This window comes from Corvus cornix, chromosome 4, assembly GCF_000738735.6.
Source record: "Corvus cornix cornix isolate S_Up_H32 chromosome 4, ASM73873v5, whole genome shotgun sequence".
Taxonomy (NCBI): domain Eukaryota; kingdom Metazoa; phylum Chordata; class Aves; order Passeriformes; family Corvidae; genus Corvus; species Corvus cornix.
The window spans coordinates 20,311,237-20,326,833 of record NC_046334.1 but is presented as its reverse complement, the minus strand read 5'-3'; the positions used below and the strand labels follow the sequence as shown (position 1 = coordinate 20,326,833).

The following is a 15,597-nucleotide window of genomic DNA, read 5'->3' as shown; positions in this document are numbered from 1 at the left end:
CTCACACCAGTAGCTCTGTAAAGTAGATGTAAAGTAAATCCTAATCAAAGATAAAAGATGTGAATTTTTGTCAAGTAATAAAATCCCCTAAAAATTTTCTTCTCTGCCTCTGAAGGAGTAGTTTTAAGAAACCTACCTTGTTTTTCTTATCTCTGTGACATTGACTAGAAATACCGTATTAATTTTAAATTATTTTCTTATTCAATTTATTGCAAAAATTTGAAATAATTAATTGGAATTTTTTTTAAAGAAACCTCTGGGAAAAATTATCACATTCTCACAATATGTACAGAACTTTCTAAAGAAAATTTCTTTCTGTACACCAGAACTCTCTAAAGCCTTCTCTGGAATACTGAGTGTTGTTTAGGAAAAAGAAAATTCAAACAGTTTTAATCTGTTCTGAACTGAACCCTTTCTTCTTTTTAACTAGCTGCAGAGCATCACAAAACTCTATGGAGAGGCATTTACTATCTTGCTCAACAGGAAAATTTTCTTATAATATTGATATTTAATTTTAAATGCTCATCTTGGCAAACGAAAAAAACCCACATACTTTCAGTAGCTTAATTTTAAACTTTGTTTTCTCCTCAACAGGGTTGTATGATGCTGACTTTCATAATCTAATTATATTATGAGCAAAGCTCTATTCTCTGACCAACTTCAAATCCATTTCCCTCCAAAGACAGTGGATATCTCTTTGTTCTTGAACTATCCTAAAGAGTAAACAAGGCAGGTTCAAAAAGCCTGTTTGTATTATCCCACTGTTTTACACAAGTTAGGTGTGCCCACAGTCATTAACATCTGTTTTAAAATTAAACTCTACCAACTCTACTGCTGTTAAACTAGCAGTACAATTCTAAATTACACCATCAACCAAGAATTAGAATAGCTAGGAAGTCTTTTTGTACTTCTGTATTTCCAAGATCTCTCTGTGAGTCTCTCTTTCTCTTCTATCTTTTTTGGGAATGAAAAAACACAATTTAGTGCTTCACTCAGGCATTCACCCAGACAGGCCTGAAGTCGAAAAACCCCCAGTCAAAGTCAATGAAACAAATTAAACCAAGAGACACAGATTTGTCTTAGGAAGGTAACTCTAAATAGCTCCTCAGTGCGCAGCATGAAAAATAAGTCAAAATATGTTGAAACAGACAGAACTTAAAGGTAAGGGAATAAGGACTTATCCAACATTCTGGTCTCCCAAAGACTCTGTGAAGTTCCTCCAGATATCAACCAGATCCAGTTCTGTCTAGTTTCTGAAGCACCTATCAGGACCTCTGCTCAAGGTGACATAACTATAAGCAGGTGTGTACATTAGGGTATTGACAAGAGATGGAACAGCAGGAACAGAATAACAATTCTGGTGAATAGTGGAGGAGACAGTTCAGTGTTTAGACACATTAGACTTCTTATTTATCTCTTCCTTCTTTCAGAGGACTTATCTGTTGCTCCAGAAGGTGTGCAGACAAATGAGGCACTTCATCATCTAGTGACGCACACATGGAACCAGTTTACATATATTAAGAAAACTCTATCATTTCCTTTCAGACCTCGTGTTCCTCCTGTATAAAACCCAGTATGATGTGATACACTAAATGAAGAGGTCTTGGTATTTTTCAGGAAGTGTGTCTTTAAAGGACAGCTGCTCCTGGAAAAGCTTATTACTCTTTTATTCACCTGTGAAGTCCCAAACGATTTTTGCCATACTGGATAAGCAGTTGTTCAAAGCTAAGGATATTCATTGCAAATAGAGACCCGTTTCCACCATTTCTTACACAGGACTTAAATTTAGTTTTAGACTGGCAAAACTCAAGTACCAAGAAAGAGTAATTTTGTGGGACATATATGCCATTCCCTGTAACATCCAAGTCCAGGCATTTGGACTGTGTCTGGCAGCTGAATACATAACATTAACTTATTCTGTAAAAGTTAACTCATTAAAACACCATGTTTTTATTTCATGAAGAGACTTCAGAAATTTTATCTGTACTACAAGAGATTTTCTCTTTCCATAGCAATGAATTTTAATCACCTAGCAGGTGGAGCATCCCACTTTGACCAAGTATCAGCGACCAATCTCGGTGCTTTAAACATAATTCAGTGTAAAATTTGCTATTTTGGACAGAGGTTGCAAGGGTTACAAAACAACAGCTTTCACTGGTCCTTTGGGATAATTGATCAGCAACTCAACACATTCTGTATTACAAATGATACCTTGATCAACACAACCTGCTCCAAGGCCTATTTGAAATAACAAAATAGATGAGTATCTCAAAGTTCAAAGCTTTTCTCCCATCTCTTACTCCTTAACAATACAGAACACCATGCTATCTGCCATCAAATGCTTTTCTATTAACACAGGAAACAAGAAAGGTTTTGAAAATATCAGTAAAAATAGTCTCTTGTTTGAATATATGTAGCCTCACCTTGCGGATGCCTCTGCCAAGATCTTCTCCATAGTTAGTTCCCAAAATTTCAAAATGTACATTGGGGTTCCCCCCATTTTCTGCAAATTCCAGTTCTCCTGTCAAGCCATTCACTCCACCCTATTGAAAAAAAAAGGAAAATGGAATGAAAACTTGTAAGTGGCTAATTGTATTAACCTCTTGTTTCTCAAAGGGATTTATGCACTAACTATGCAGAATACACAGGTAACTACCAGCATGAGGACAGTTTTCCAAAGACCACGTTTCCCTAAAAATTCTGATGCTTACATTATTCTTGCATCATGATTAAGTTCTTCGCAGAAGAATTAAAGTCAGCAATGCTACACAGATGCAATACCAGCAATAGTCTTACTCTTAGCATATTTGCACTCCAATTTCTGTTCTTTGACCCATCAACATATATGTATTGACACTCTAACCCCACCAAATTTAAAAGAAAAACCAAAACCATTTTGCAACAAAGCTTAGTGGAAGCAAAGCTAAACACAAATATATAAAAGAAATTGCACAAAAATTAGTTATGTTTGTTGATTTTTGCTTTTTCCCTTTAAATGTTTCTCCCTCATGAAAGATTTCCACATGAGGGCAGGCTGAATTTTAGATGAAGTTACATGTTTTTTGAGCTCAACATATGTGATTTGCACAAATGAAGAAGGGCTTGATTCAAGGTCTAGCTGAATGCAGTGATTTTTCTTTCTCCTCCCAATTATCCTTTACTAAGAATACATGACATGGGCAAGAGTGAAGCATCTCTTCAAGCGTGCTTTAACTCTTTTACAGTTTTGCTGGAAGGGGTTAAAATATTACAGATGAAAGAGTGAATAATCCCTACAAAGAATTAGAGTTCAAAGGGCTATACACACCACAGCCATACTCAAAATATATTCCAGAGTTAATTCAACATGACACACATTTCATCTTTGTATAAGAACTATGATGACCTGAACTATAAAATCAACAGAACCATGTAAAATGCCAATAATGAAAACCTTTACCCTTCAAAAATTTCTTCAGTGTACAGATTCAGGGAAAATTTGATGTTTAACCCTCTCCCTCAGAAAAAGAAAGGTAAAAAATATTTTTTTTATGTTTTTATGCACACACACACACACAAAATCTGCCTCTGGTGTAAAACCCTATGAAATGCATAGTTTTTCCCCAAAACATAAGGCAAGAACTTTGCAGTTGTGATTGCTGTTTCACTTAGGAGCTTTTTTATTTAAACTGGAAAAACTTGCATTATGAACTACCTAGCTAAGCACATGAGCCTTGCTGAATCATGATATTAAAAGCTCTATTCTTACATCTTGAGTTTGGACAAAATCCAGGAAGGACTACAGAATTTGCATCTCCATTGCAAATTGCTGTGAACTAACAGAATGTTCTCCTATTTTTACAAAACATGACTGTAATTATAACAAAAGTTATGAAATTGATCATTGAGAATATCTTTAGAATTTACTAGACAACTAGAAACTAGTACTATCAGGGAATAATACATGAATAATTATATATTAAAATAATAATACAAATATTATAATACAAATACGTAATGAGTGCCATTTACAGTTAAAACCAAGGAAATACTTTGTGTATATACATATTTAATGATTTTTAAAAAATATTTTCCATAATATTTTCTTTCTACAATATTTACTTTTTATTCCATACTACAACAAAAATAAATGTAAAAAAAGAAAGGAAAAAAAAATCCAATATCCTGGTTAAGGCTATATCTGAACAGTCTTTTGCAGGAGAACTCTGGCAACTGCAAACCAGACAATTTTGACGTATGCTGGGGTTAGCAAGACACCCTGATTACTTTTTAACTTCACTACAATAACACTTTCATGGCTTTTAGGTTGGGGTTAGCACACCTCTGGCTGGTTCAGAGTAAAGTCAGAGGGAGCTTGTGTTTACCCACTGAATCATTTGAACATATCCTTTGGTAAATAACCGAGTTTCACAAATATGAACCTTTAACTTAAATCTGACTTCATCCTACTCATGGAACAGAAGTGGAAACTTGCCCCACATACCTTTTCTCTCATAGGTTCTTACTTGGCTTTCTGATTACCTAAGGCACAATTTCACAGAACATGTGATGTAGAAATGCCTGCAAAGTGGCACAGACCTGCAATAGTTGGGATGCCCAGCTGATTGCTCAAAGACTCCATCTGGACACCTTACCAGATACTGATTTGATGATATTATACTTAATATTTCTTATATTACTTCCCAAAACTTTCCCCCACACTGGGTACTAAAACTGTGGGTCAGAGGCAGGTAAAGTGTGAAAATTAATTAAACTGTTATAGACCACCTGAGCAGCACCATGATCTCAAGTGAGCCACAAGCAGGACCTGGAAAAAGGAAGGGAAAACTCTGGAACAAAATGGTGAAAGAAAAGAAATATTCAACAAAAAAAATCCCTACAATCTCTTCCCACAGATGCTTTGTACAGCAGAAAAAAGAAATGAAGAATATAGGATTTTCAATCTAGAAAATTAAAGCGACTTTATTTTCCATATTGAGAGTGGTTCCAATACTTTAAGGAACATGAAGATAAAATCATGTCTAAAATGTAAATGATTTTTTGAGACTTAAGATAGCAATTTAAAATTTTAATAAACTTCTGAATTTTTTAATAATATTTTTCCTTATTTGAGCAAATATGATTAAAAATAATTTAAAGAATCATTTAACCTCAATTATACTTGAAGTAATCAAATCCATTTCTTAAGAAAACACGGGATATGAAAATATATGTCCCCTTACATACAGTACAGGTTAACAGAATTACCTAACATATTTTGGAATTCGATCTCCATCCAGAAACTTTGTATAACTTTATTTAACTTGATTTTTTAAATGGCTGCAATTGTCAGGGCATGATACAAACTGTAAGTCCATCAACTTTATTTGTCTGGAATCCCATCTTAACCACCACAACATTATTTCTCATTTATCTATTTTGGCAATCCTATAAATCTTTGAAAATTTCTCGTTATGGACTGTCTTAATCAGAGCTTCCTCTCCTAGACTGTGTATGTATGAAAATAGTGCAGTAAGAGCTCAGATTAGTTGGGAATGATGCTGTCTCAGGAGGGAAGGGCGGAGGCAAAAATACAAAACAGCAAGGAACTGCCCATTTAATACCAACAATGCTAAATTTATAGGAAATTTCTTGGGGTCTTGATTTCTCCTCCCTACCTGGGACTGATCTTGTTGGACCATGCAATCCTGTTATTGGTCTCTACTTTTCCTCATTGTCCCACACAGCCTTTTTACAAGGCTTACACAAATCTGGTTTATTGCTTAGGGCTGATAGAGTGGAACAGGATATTGCCTAGGAAGATTTTCAGGACGCTGCTCCAATTTTTATGCATAGTCTTTCACAGTATGGATCTCTCTGAAACACTTGATTTATGGCATGAGTTTTATCCCTCTGCTAATGCATAGTGGAAGGAGATCACAGAGGAAATGACCATCTGTATGACAGCTACTGATCCAGTAACTTCCTGACGAGATTTTTACCAGTGATTTCAGTGTTACTCATGATAACCGGCAAGAGTAAAAGAAATTTTTTGTTGCATTTAACTTACAGGAACAATGCTACTGGGGAAACATGAAGACACATTTGTTATGTACCTTCTCAAATTCTTCTAAGGTTCAGCTGCAACCATGCAATTTCCTGACACATATGAAACTGAAGAGTGAAATGTCAGTTGCTGGGACAAAAGTGTTTTACTTATGATTCTGATCACTGCTCGGAGCTTTGCAGAGCTGTTATAAAGCTTGGCAATATAATTAAAGCCTACTTGAGTCTCATCTAGACTGGCAAGACAAACTACAGTTTATATGTGCTTAGGCACTGAAGTAAGTCCCTGAAGAAAGCAGTATTTACCTAGCAGTCAGGACCTCACTTGGGAATGTCAGCTTGCCAATCATCAGCTATAAAATATTGTTCTTGCTCTCAGCTTCTGTTCAAACTTCCTCCTCTTTTTTTTTTTTTTTTTCAAAATATGGTTATTCTCAGGTACTAGCTGTTTTGCAATTAAGGATAAAAAATGTGGCTATAGGCAGGAAAAAATGCTACAAACATCAAATACGAGTTCCACATTTCATTTTTGAAAAAATATGATTTTGAGAACATGGCTGAGTTTTCAACTAGCAGAGACCATCCAATCTATTACCTGAAAAACAATTTGGCACCTTTTTTGCAAGTCACCACTGAGTGTCAGTGACATTTCTGAGACCAGAACTAGTTGACAATTCCACTTATGATTCATGAAACAGCTCATTTCCCAGAAAGGGACAGGCTCTATGTTGCTGCTAGCACTAAAGATTTGCTGTTAGTGAGCTAAAAAAATGTGACTGGGAAGAGCCCTGAGATGTGTGAGAGAAGGTAGATGCCATCTTGCTGAGTTGATCCCCCCTCTAATCCTACTTACATTTATTCCCAGACTATTCAGGAAGATTAATTTTTCTCAAAGTAGAATTATTTTCTAGTGATACTTATTCCTCCAACTGTGAAATAGCTTTACTGAGAAATAAACAAGTGAGCATGTGTTTAGGGATAGTTCCTATACAGAAGTGAATTTAAACTAATTGCTGTAGCTGGCCAAATTCATTAGAAGGATTGTATTTCCAGATGGATTTAACTGTTTATTCAGTTTGAGAATGGGTAGAAACTGATATTAGATTTAAATAATTGTGGTGGGCTTAAAATTTTTTCTTTAGGCTTTGTCCAATCAGCTGAATTCACAAAGAAAAAAACCAGCTTTTGTAGCTGTTTGTAGAAATAGTGATGAATGAGTTGAATATTCAACAAGTGACGTTGAGGAATGATTTAGACAGCTTTTTTACCACTTTAAGAAATGTTTGAAACTCTAATTTCCTCTGTTCCCTACTCTCCCCTAGCAGCTCATTAACTATAAAAAACCAGTTTATTTACCACCAGAGTTCCATTTTTAACAATTGCTGCTTCAGGTAGAACATCAGCATCCCTTTCTCTTACCTTCTTCAGTGAGTAGCTTAATAAAGATTTCCCAACTCTTTTCTTATTTCTCCCTCCAGAAATCAAAGAAAGATTTCCCTCTGTAGCTAAAACACTTCCAGATGTTCCTGCTTCTGGATCTTAAACTCTAAAAGACAGATATTTCTTCTATAAAAGCTTCCTCTAGAACTAGGTTTGTTGTTGTTGTTTGTTTTTTTTTTTTTTTAGCAGCAAAAGCTCCATGGTGCTTCTGCTTTGCTGCTGCCAGAAGAACAACTGCTTGAGTTGTTGGTCCTCTCCTGAGGCAGGCAGCCTGGAATTAGACATCTCTTCCTCAACTCAAAACCATACTTTAGTACAATTTAATTCCTAGAGAACCTACACTGGGAGGAGGGACAACCTGAGACCAGGTATTGATTTCAGCTCTACAGTACAGATCATCATGAAGGAAGAATTAAGGTGTTGCAGAGGATGGAAGTTCTTTTTCCAGGAATATTTAAGAAATCTCAGAATGTATTTTCACCCTGAATTATATCAATATCTTCCTATGATATTCCATTATACACTACATCCTGTAAACAGTGGTGATTTCAAAATGAAAACGCAGAACTTTTTATTCAGAAACTATTTAAATACCCCGTGGTGACTTCCTCCTGTTTGCTTTCAAAATTAAGGAAATCTGGTATGTTTTTGTGAAAAAAATTCTATTTCAGTTGATTTTAGAGGACTCCCCAGGACAACAGGAGTGAAAACATGTTTAAAGAATAAGGTGAGATGGGAAAGAGAAGCATTCTCAAGAAGAGAGATTAAGTGGGGGCTTTTTTCCCTTCATTACTTTTGGATTTTATTGTTTTTGTGATGCCCCATCAGGCATTCATCAATGCCAAATTTTTAATTTCAAAAGTACACAGCTGTGATCCCAAAGTTCTTCTACCTAACTGCTTTAGTGAAAGAAAAGGGAAAGTAGGCCACAAAACTAAAGCAGAATTCCTGTTCTTGTGCAATTCCAACTCTCAGCTGCAATCTTTAGCTTTCCTCTGCCTACGGATTGAAATGCTACTGACATCCACAGACAGTAAAATTTCTGTATTTCATTTGGATTCGATTTTGACTTTCAATTTTAGCACATTACTTCTAGAAATTCATCTCTGTCAGCACAGTGCAGTGTAAGGAGGATTTGGATTATTCAATTTACACCAATAAAATACTTTCTTTTCAAAGCCATCTAATTGAAATAACAGAGAAACCCAAAAGTGACAGGATGGAAGCGTGGTTAGCTGCACAGATCAGGAATTTCTTTGGCATTTGATTAACTTTTTTAGCAAACTAACAACAACTCTGGAATTTCCACTTGCTCCTGCGTTCTTGAACACTTTCATAATTCTCCGGGCCATTTAAATGGAAAAGTGTGCAATGGTATTTACAAAATCCAAGGCAAGAGGCGAACCAGCCTTGCCTGAAACATAGCTCAAAATACACAGGATTGCCAAATGTGAATTTGAAATTGCTCTGATAGGTAGGTTAAGAGCAATACAGTTTGGAGTCCCTTAAAGCCATATCCTGCCCCTGAAATAAGAAATGTGTCCTGGATTATTCTTTCAGTCTCATGACTTCAAACTGCTAGAATGGAAAGTGGAAACAGATACCAAAGAAATCCTTGAACTGTCATTTTGGAGGTAACGCAGATTAAGCTGGGACTGCATAAAATATAAGCAGTGCTCAAAGGAGTCTTATGTTTTGCCTGCATCGTCATAATTTCTGGTATAGGTAAATACCTAATGCAGAATGGCAACTTCTCATCACAACATTATATTTTAAATGGTTTTTATGTTCTGTAGTGAAAGCCACAATTAAAGCATTTAAGATTATTTTTTTTAAATGGACAAAATTTTTGTCCCTTTTTTTTCCTGTGTTTACAATGCCAACACTTTAAAAGTAAGTATACATTACAAGTAAGTGTATGCAGACAAATTAGAAGGCAGTTTTACGAAAGATATCAATAACATAAGGAAAATGACATGAATAACTTACAGGGAAGGGCAAACCCTGAACTTGTTCATATTGACTAAATATTGGCCCAGAAGGCTGCAATATTTGTCTGTAAGTATGTGGAGGCTGTAAACATTATGAAGAAAGGAAATGACTAAGAAAAATTGTCTTAAAAGACTGAAGAACAGGAAAAGCATCTTGGGCATGAGCATGATTAAGGTATGAAATAAAAATCACAGGGAAGGAGCAACACTGGATAAAGCTCTGTAGAGACTGTTACAGGCACAGTTTTGTGGTGGCTGAATATAGCCTAGATAATTTAGGGGGTTCCTTATTCCCATTTCTATGATTTCACTTTATTAACATCAAAAACAGTGCAACGGTGAATTCCACAGAACATTACCCAGGTGTAATTCTGCAACTTTTTTCTTTTAGAAATAAAACAGTAAATTTATTTTCTTTACTTCCTAACCTGTGAAACTTACCTGTTCACCAGCGACACTTTTTCTTCCTTGAACATCCAGCTGGTTTGGTAGTTTTGGTAAACAAACTTATTGATTTTATTTCAATATGATTATTATGACATGGAAAAAACACAACCAACCAACAAACAACCCAAACCAAATAAAGACTACTTCCATTCAGGAACTGTGAATATGTAAAACCTATAGTGCTGGTACTGGGTAGCATAATGTGCACCTCAGCAGGAAATACTGACCTAATGTAAGTATTTTAGAAATCAAAGATGAGGAAATACAGAGAAAAAGTACCTTCTTGATGGTTTCCAACATTGATCGTCCTCCTTGCCAAGGTTTAGAATTCTTCCTGATGCAGGTGAGGCTGGCCATGCTGTGCCACTTCCTGTCCTCCAGCTTCTTATGAAAGGCATTTGCCAGCAGGAGGACAGTGTCATATATATACAGGTTTGAAATCTGGAAATGGATCAAAAGGGAAGCATTACCACTATTATTTGTAGCCTCCTGCCAGAATTTATAATTTGTTTTGCCTCACCCATAATCCTCTGGTAATTAAATACTTTATTTGGTATTAAGAAGAACCTGTAAGAGGCAAAATGTCACTCCTTTGGGCTCTGGTAAAACCTGCAGCTGGCGGCTGTAACGCTAAAAGTGATTTGCAGCAACAAACTACACACACATGAGAAGTGCAAGCAGCCCAGTCACTGGCAGAGCTCCACCTGCCAGATTTACAGCTCTACTTATGACCGTAAACTGACTTTCTTTTATTTTTAACCAGTTGCTTGTGAGACTCAATTCTTCAGTCACCAGATATTTGGACACCATCAAATTATCTTCAAGGCTGTTTTGTTCTTTTGAAAAGCAGAAACCCTGAAAATTTAGAAGAGATCATTTCATTGTGTTTTTTGTTCCTGATTTGTGCAGTCAATTCAGATTGGTACTTTCTGGCATGAAATATGACTCAATGAAATTTTTGTCAGTGTGCAGTTGCATGTTGATTCTGCAATTTATAGTGTTTACTGTCAGAGTATTTGACATTGGCTCTTAATTCCCTGCAGGACAAAACTCCTACAGAATAAATGTGTGTATGTTTCACTGTGAGCAGAGCTGCATACAGTGCGAGGAAGTTCCAGTTTGGGATCAAAGAGAGAACAGTGGAACTCAAGAAGAGAAATCACTTGCGTGCCACTTCCACTTAACCATGTTCTAGTTCTATGTACGTGCTTTTGAATGCACACAGTGCCAAGTCAGATGTGAAAGACACAATTAAATGTAAAAGAATAGAACCTCAGAATTCATGAAAACTTATGAAACAAGTAATTTTCAATATAGTTTTATATCAGTCTTTCCTGTCCTCAAATGGCAGGAACATTTAAGTTACTGACAGTATCATAAAAAGAAACCTCAGCTGTCCTGAACAGAGGTTCTCATGAAGAAAATTTATGTTCAGAAATGAAAAAGACTTTTGGGAATATTATTTTTAGATAACCTATGGATCATCTGAAGTTACTGAGGGAAACTCAGTTTCCTCAGCTGCATGATAAAGAGCTCTGTAGAGCATTCCTAGTGCCTGACAACAAATTATCCAGTGGCAATTTGAGGAAAGCTTGCTGGGGCTTTTTCTCTATCAGTCAGACAAGCCAAAAGACATTTCCTCAGATTTGTGGAATATGTTGGCTGCTCTCTGTAAAGGTTTTTTACACAGATATAGGTGGTGTGCTCAAAGTTTTAGAAGAAAAAGGAAGCTTACAAAAGGAAAGTTTGGGAATTTAGTGGCCCTATTCTGCTTTTTAAATATATCCAAAGACTGGGAAAGCCCTGCAGCTATTGGGAGGGGGTATATGGCAAGGAAGCACAATAATGTTGAGGATCTGAGACACTGATAAGCAAATCCACACATCCCCTTAAAAAAGGAGAAAATAAAAATTAAAAAACCCCAAACACCTCTCTTTCTACCTAATTACTCCTTTCCATATAACATATTTTTATGTTTTTATTTCCTTTGGTAAATCCCATCTTTATGCTGGCTTTGCTTGTGTCATCCGCAACCTGTTGTTGCATGCTGTTCCCAGGAAGGTCTCATGACAGATTCCCTACCTGCATAGCACCCAGGAAAGACGTACTCTCTCCTTACCTGGCCAGAATTACTTAAGACATCCCAAATGACTTCCCAATTTTATCAAAGGAAGACTAATGATCTGCTGCTTTCCCTTGTGATAAGCTGCTGGAATCCTCCCTTACCTTTACAACTCTACACTGTTAGTAGCAGAGATGCACAGAACCTCAGATCCTTATTGCCCCTTTTCTTTAAATGATCCTTCACTCTGTCTTTCTGGAAGGTGCTTCTTTATTCTTACTTGAGCTCCTCCAGTGACTATGAATATTTCCATTTTGGTATTCACCCAGGAACAAATCTCCTTTCTTCAGAGGCACAGGCCAGGCATCACTGTGCATGACAGGATTAAAAGCATGGATTGAGAATCTGGGTCCAGGTTAATCAAGCATTTTTAAAAAAAACTTGGATGATTTGCCTGCATATTGTAAACTTACAAAGAATTCAAAGCATTTCAGCTAAAACTGTGTTTCCACAACGAAGTCAGCTCTACAGGGACATTTGTTGGAGCAGGGAGGGAAAGAATTATCACTGCGCTGTGAGGCAAGCTTTTTTCATGTAAGCCTTTTCCAACGGGAAAAAAAACCCCATACCACCTCTGGAGAGCAGAGGGAATAAGGTCACTAATGAGACTAAATTGGTACATGACCAGCTGTGGATGCCAAGTCATCATTTCCCAACAAAATGACATTGCTTGCAAGGTAACTTCTGTAACCTACTATCAAGGGGAATAGAAGACAATTGTCAGTTCATGAGGAAGGATGCACTCACTAATCTAAGAGTAATATAGCTGGGCCTTTATCCAGTATTAACAGGGCTCAGGAGGACAGAGTTCAGCAGCTATTAAGCATTGTTAGTCCTTCACTAATAGTTGAGCTTAACATTTACAGCAATCAATCACTGATAATACAATGATAAAGACCCTACAATTAATTTCTGTTTCCCAAAATCACCCTTTCCTGCCACTACCAGAAGTATGCTTCATTAATATCTGTCCTGATGAACAGAAGGGGGTTGAAATTTAAAGTCACTTTACACTTTTATTAACTTCCCACGTTAATTTACTAGGGCATTTAATGCCTGGTGTCCATTACTGATCCTTTATTTACTCCAAGCCTGTTAGACTAATAGCTGGTCACTTGCATTACCAAGAAGTATTTAATTGCATAACCTTCTGTTGATGCAGTTCAAAATTCAGATGTAATTTTTTAATCCAGATTGTGGAAGAAAGGCACTTAGCATTAGATTAAGGATGAATGATTAATCTGGATTATCAGTGTCTATTTTATGTGTACCTATAATATTGAACGTAGTTTTTAGACAAAAGGGTTACAGTACTAAATTCTTCTCTGAATCCAGTTTTTAACTTTCTGCCTTCAAAATGACACAAACTCATAGAGTTTGTTTCAACTAGGCCAATTCCAAAGACACAGTGAGATATCTTCACCAGAATGCTTTTCAGTGTTTTAATAAAGATGCTGAAAAAAATTAATTATTCACACAGATTTTAGTAAAACAGAAAAGTAATTCAGAAAAAAATAAATCAAGAAATTCACCCTTATAATTTCCAGAGAATGTTTCTGATTAGTCACACTTCGATGTCATAAAAAAAAAAATTAGTAATTTCAATTTATAAACTGTTCCTACTCCCCACCGGATTAGAAACTAATTTATAATATTGTTGGGTAGAACAAAGAAGCAGCAAACAAACCCCACAGCTACTCAAAGGACTGTGCATCATATGAAGACACAGGGGAAATTGTGTCAGAGTTTTCCTTCCTTTCAGTTTGTAATGTTTTCTCAGCTAAAATAATGAAGTACAGCCATTCCAGGGAAAGCATGAAAAAAGTGACTCAGTTGCACAGAACAATTAAACCACTCAAGCTTCCATCACTCCTTTGAACAAAAATGCTGTGAAATCTTTCAATAAGAATATTGTAGCTCTCCAAGTTATAGGTAGATCATGGCACATAGGTTAAGGTATAAGATCTAATCTAACAAATTAAATGGAATATGCCAATTTGTCGAGAATAAACTTTGAATTTTAAAACTTATCTTTCCTAGAGTCAGCCAACTGCTGAAGTGAAAATGAAAGTGAAGTAGAAGAGAAAGACAAAGCAAAATGTGAAGCTTCCCATGGACACATGACTCTTGTTTTCTGCCTTGCTTTAGTCAGTAATTTTGTTCATGAGAACTGCTCTTTGCACTCTCTGGCTCCTGCACATAAGCTCCTGCACATAACACAATGTCCTTAGACTTCCAAAGTTCCCCCTAGGACCATGCTGCCATGACAGAAAGGCACAGCCTAAAGGATTTTTGTACTTCCTAAATAGTCTGTAGAGATATCCTATGCACCAATGGGCATCACACATTCCTGTTTGTTTTGAGAACTCTAATAGGATCACTGTGCACTGTGCTATAGCCAGTTTTTCATGTCATCAATAATTGCTGGCTGGCTGCTTTATGAACTAAAATTACTGACAACAAAGGCTCTTACAACTAATCTAAAACAGGACAAGACTATCCACACTTTTTCCCTTACATATTTTCATTTTAAACAAAGACACTCTTCAAAACCTCCCTATTTTGCTCCCGTTGTCTTCTTGCCCTCTCAGAATCATTAGGTGGCTGCTTTTACCTGCTAGGTCAGATATGCTCCTCCCTCCACTGCTAAAAATAATAGTATGCAGTCATCTTTCTACAACTGCACAAAAGATCCCAGAAAAAAACCCCCCAAAAGTAAAATCAACATCGTAAGCCAATTTCACACTCCTGATTTGCCATAGCTTTGTCATGATGAACCCTAATGAGAGAGACAGAGGACTTGTTCTTGGAAAAACTATGTGAAGTCAGGAGGAGGGATCCTGTAGCTGAATTCATGTGGTAGGAAGGCTCTTAAAGTTTAATTGTAATCTGTGATTAACAACCCTGAAAATAAGACCTTGGAACTTAGACACAGATTTAGATGTATACACTAAGCCACTTGAAAGAGACGGTGTGGGTGCTCCCTGGAAGACTTTCTTAATGACAACATATTTGAGGCTTAGAGAAGCACAGCAACTCAGGAGACATTGACTACGCAAAGGAAATTCTTCTTGGTGAGATGACAAAAATTAAAATTTATCAGGGCAACAAAATGGCTAGCCTACTACCGGGAGATCAGGCAGCTTTTTTTGACATTTATCTCTATTGCTGTGGAGCAGGCAAATTGTTCTCTGTCAGACACACTCACCCCCTTACTCCAAGTATTTGGGCATGCCATGAGCCATTAAGCTACATGTCAGAGAGGACATGAAAAATAACACTGTTACAGTAAGCCCCTGGGGAAAAACTTAGAAGTTATCTAGAAAGACAATTCCCAGGTGGGGATAGACTGGCATATGAACTACCTCCATGCTTTGGGAGAAAGGGTCCTTCGGATCACACAGCGATGAAGATATTCTGTGGTTGCCTCGGAAACAGCGCTGGCTTACATTTTGGGGGACTGGAAATGTCTGTCGAATAATTGTTAACCTTCCAATTGACCTTCTCACCAGCTCCTGCACATCCACATCATTTATTTCCTGAAAGATAAGG

The 15,597-nt window shown here is 36.6% G+C and overlaps 1 protein-coding gene across 2 annotated transcripts in view; it reads right to left on the bottom strand.

The window, feature by feature from the left end:
• Positions 1-15,597, bottom strand: part of GRID2 (glutamate ionotropic receptor delta type subunit 2) — a 693,323-nt gene that overhangs the window by 196,167 nt on the left and 481,559 nt on the right. For both annotated transcript variants that reach the window (XR_005601815.1, XM_039551427.1), the window contains exons 6-8: positions 15,411-15,584; positions 10,203-10,364; positions 2,424-2,543 (exon numbers count right to left, since the gene is read on the bottom strand). Coding sequence is in view for 1 of the 2 variants with exons in the window: in XM_039551427.1 (XP_039407361.1) it covers positions 2,424-2,543; positions 10,203-10,364; positions 15,411-15,584 (456 nt within the window). In the remaining variant the exon portion in view is untranslated. The remainder of the gene's footprint in view (positions 1-2,423; positions 2,544-10,202; positions 10,365-15,410; positions 15,585-15,597) is intronic.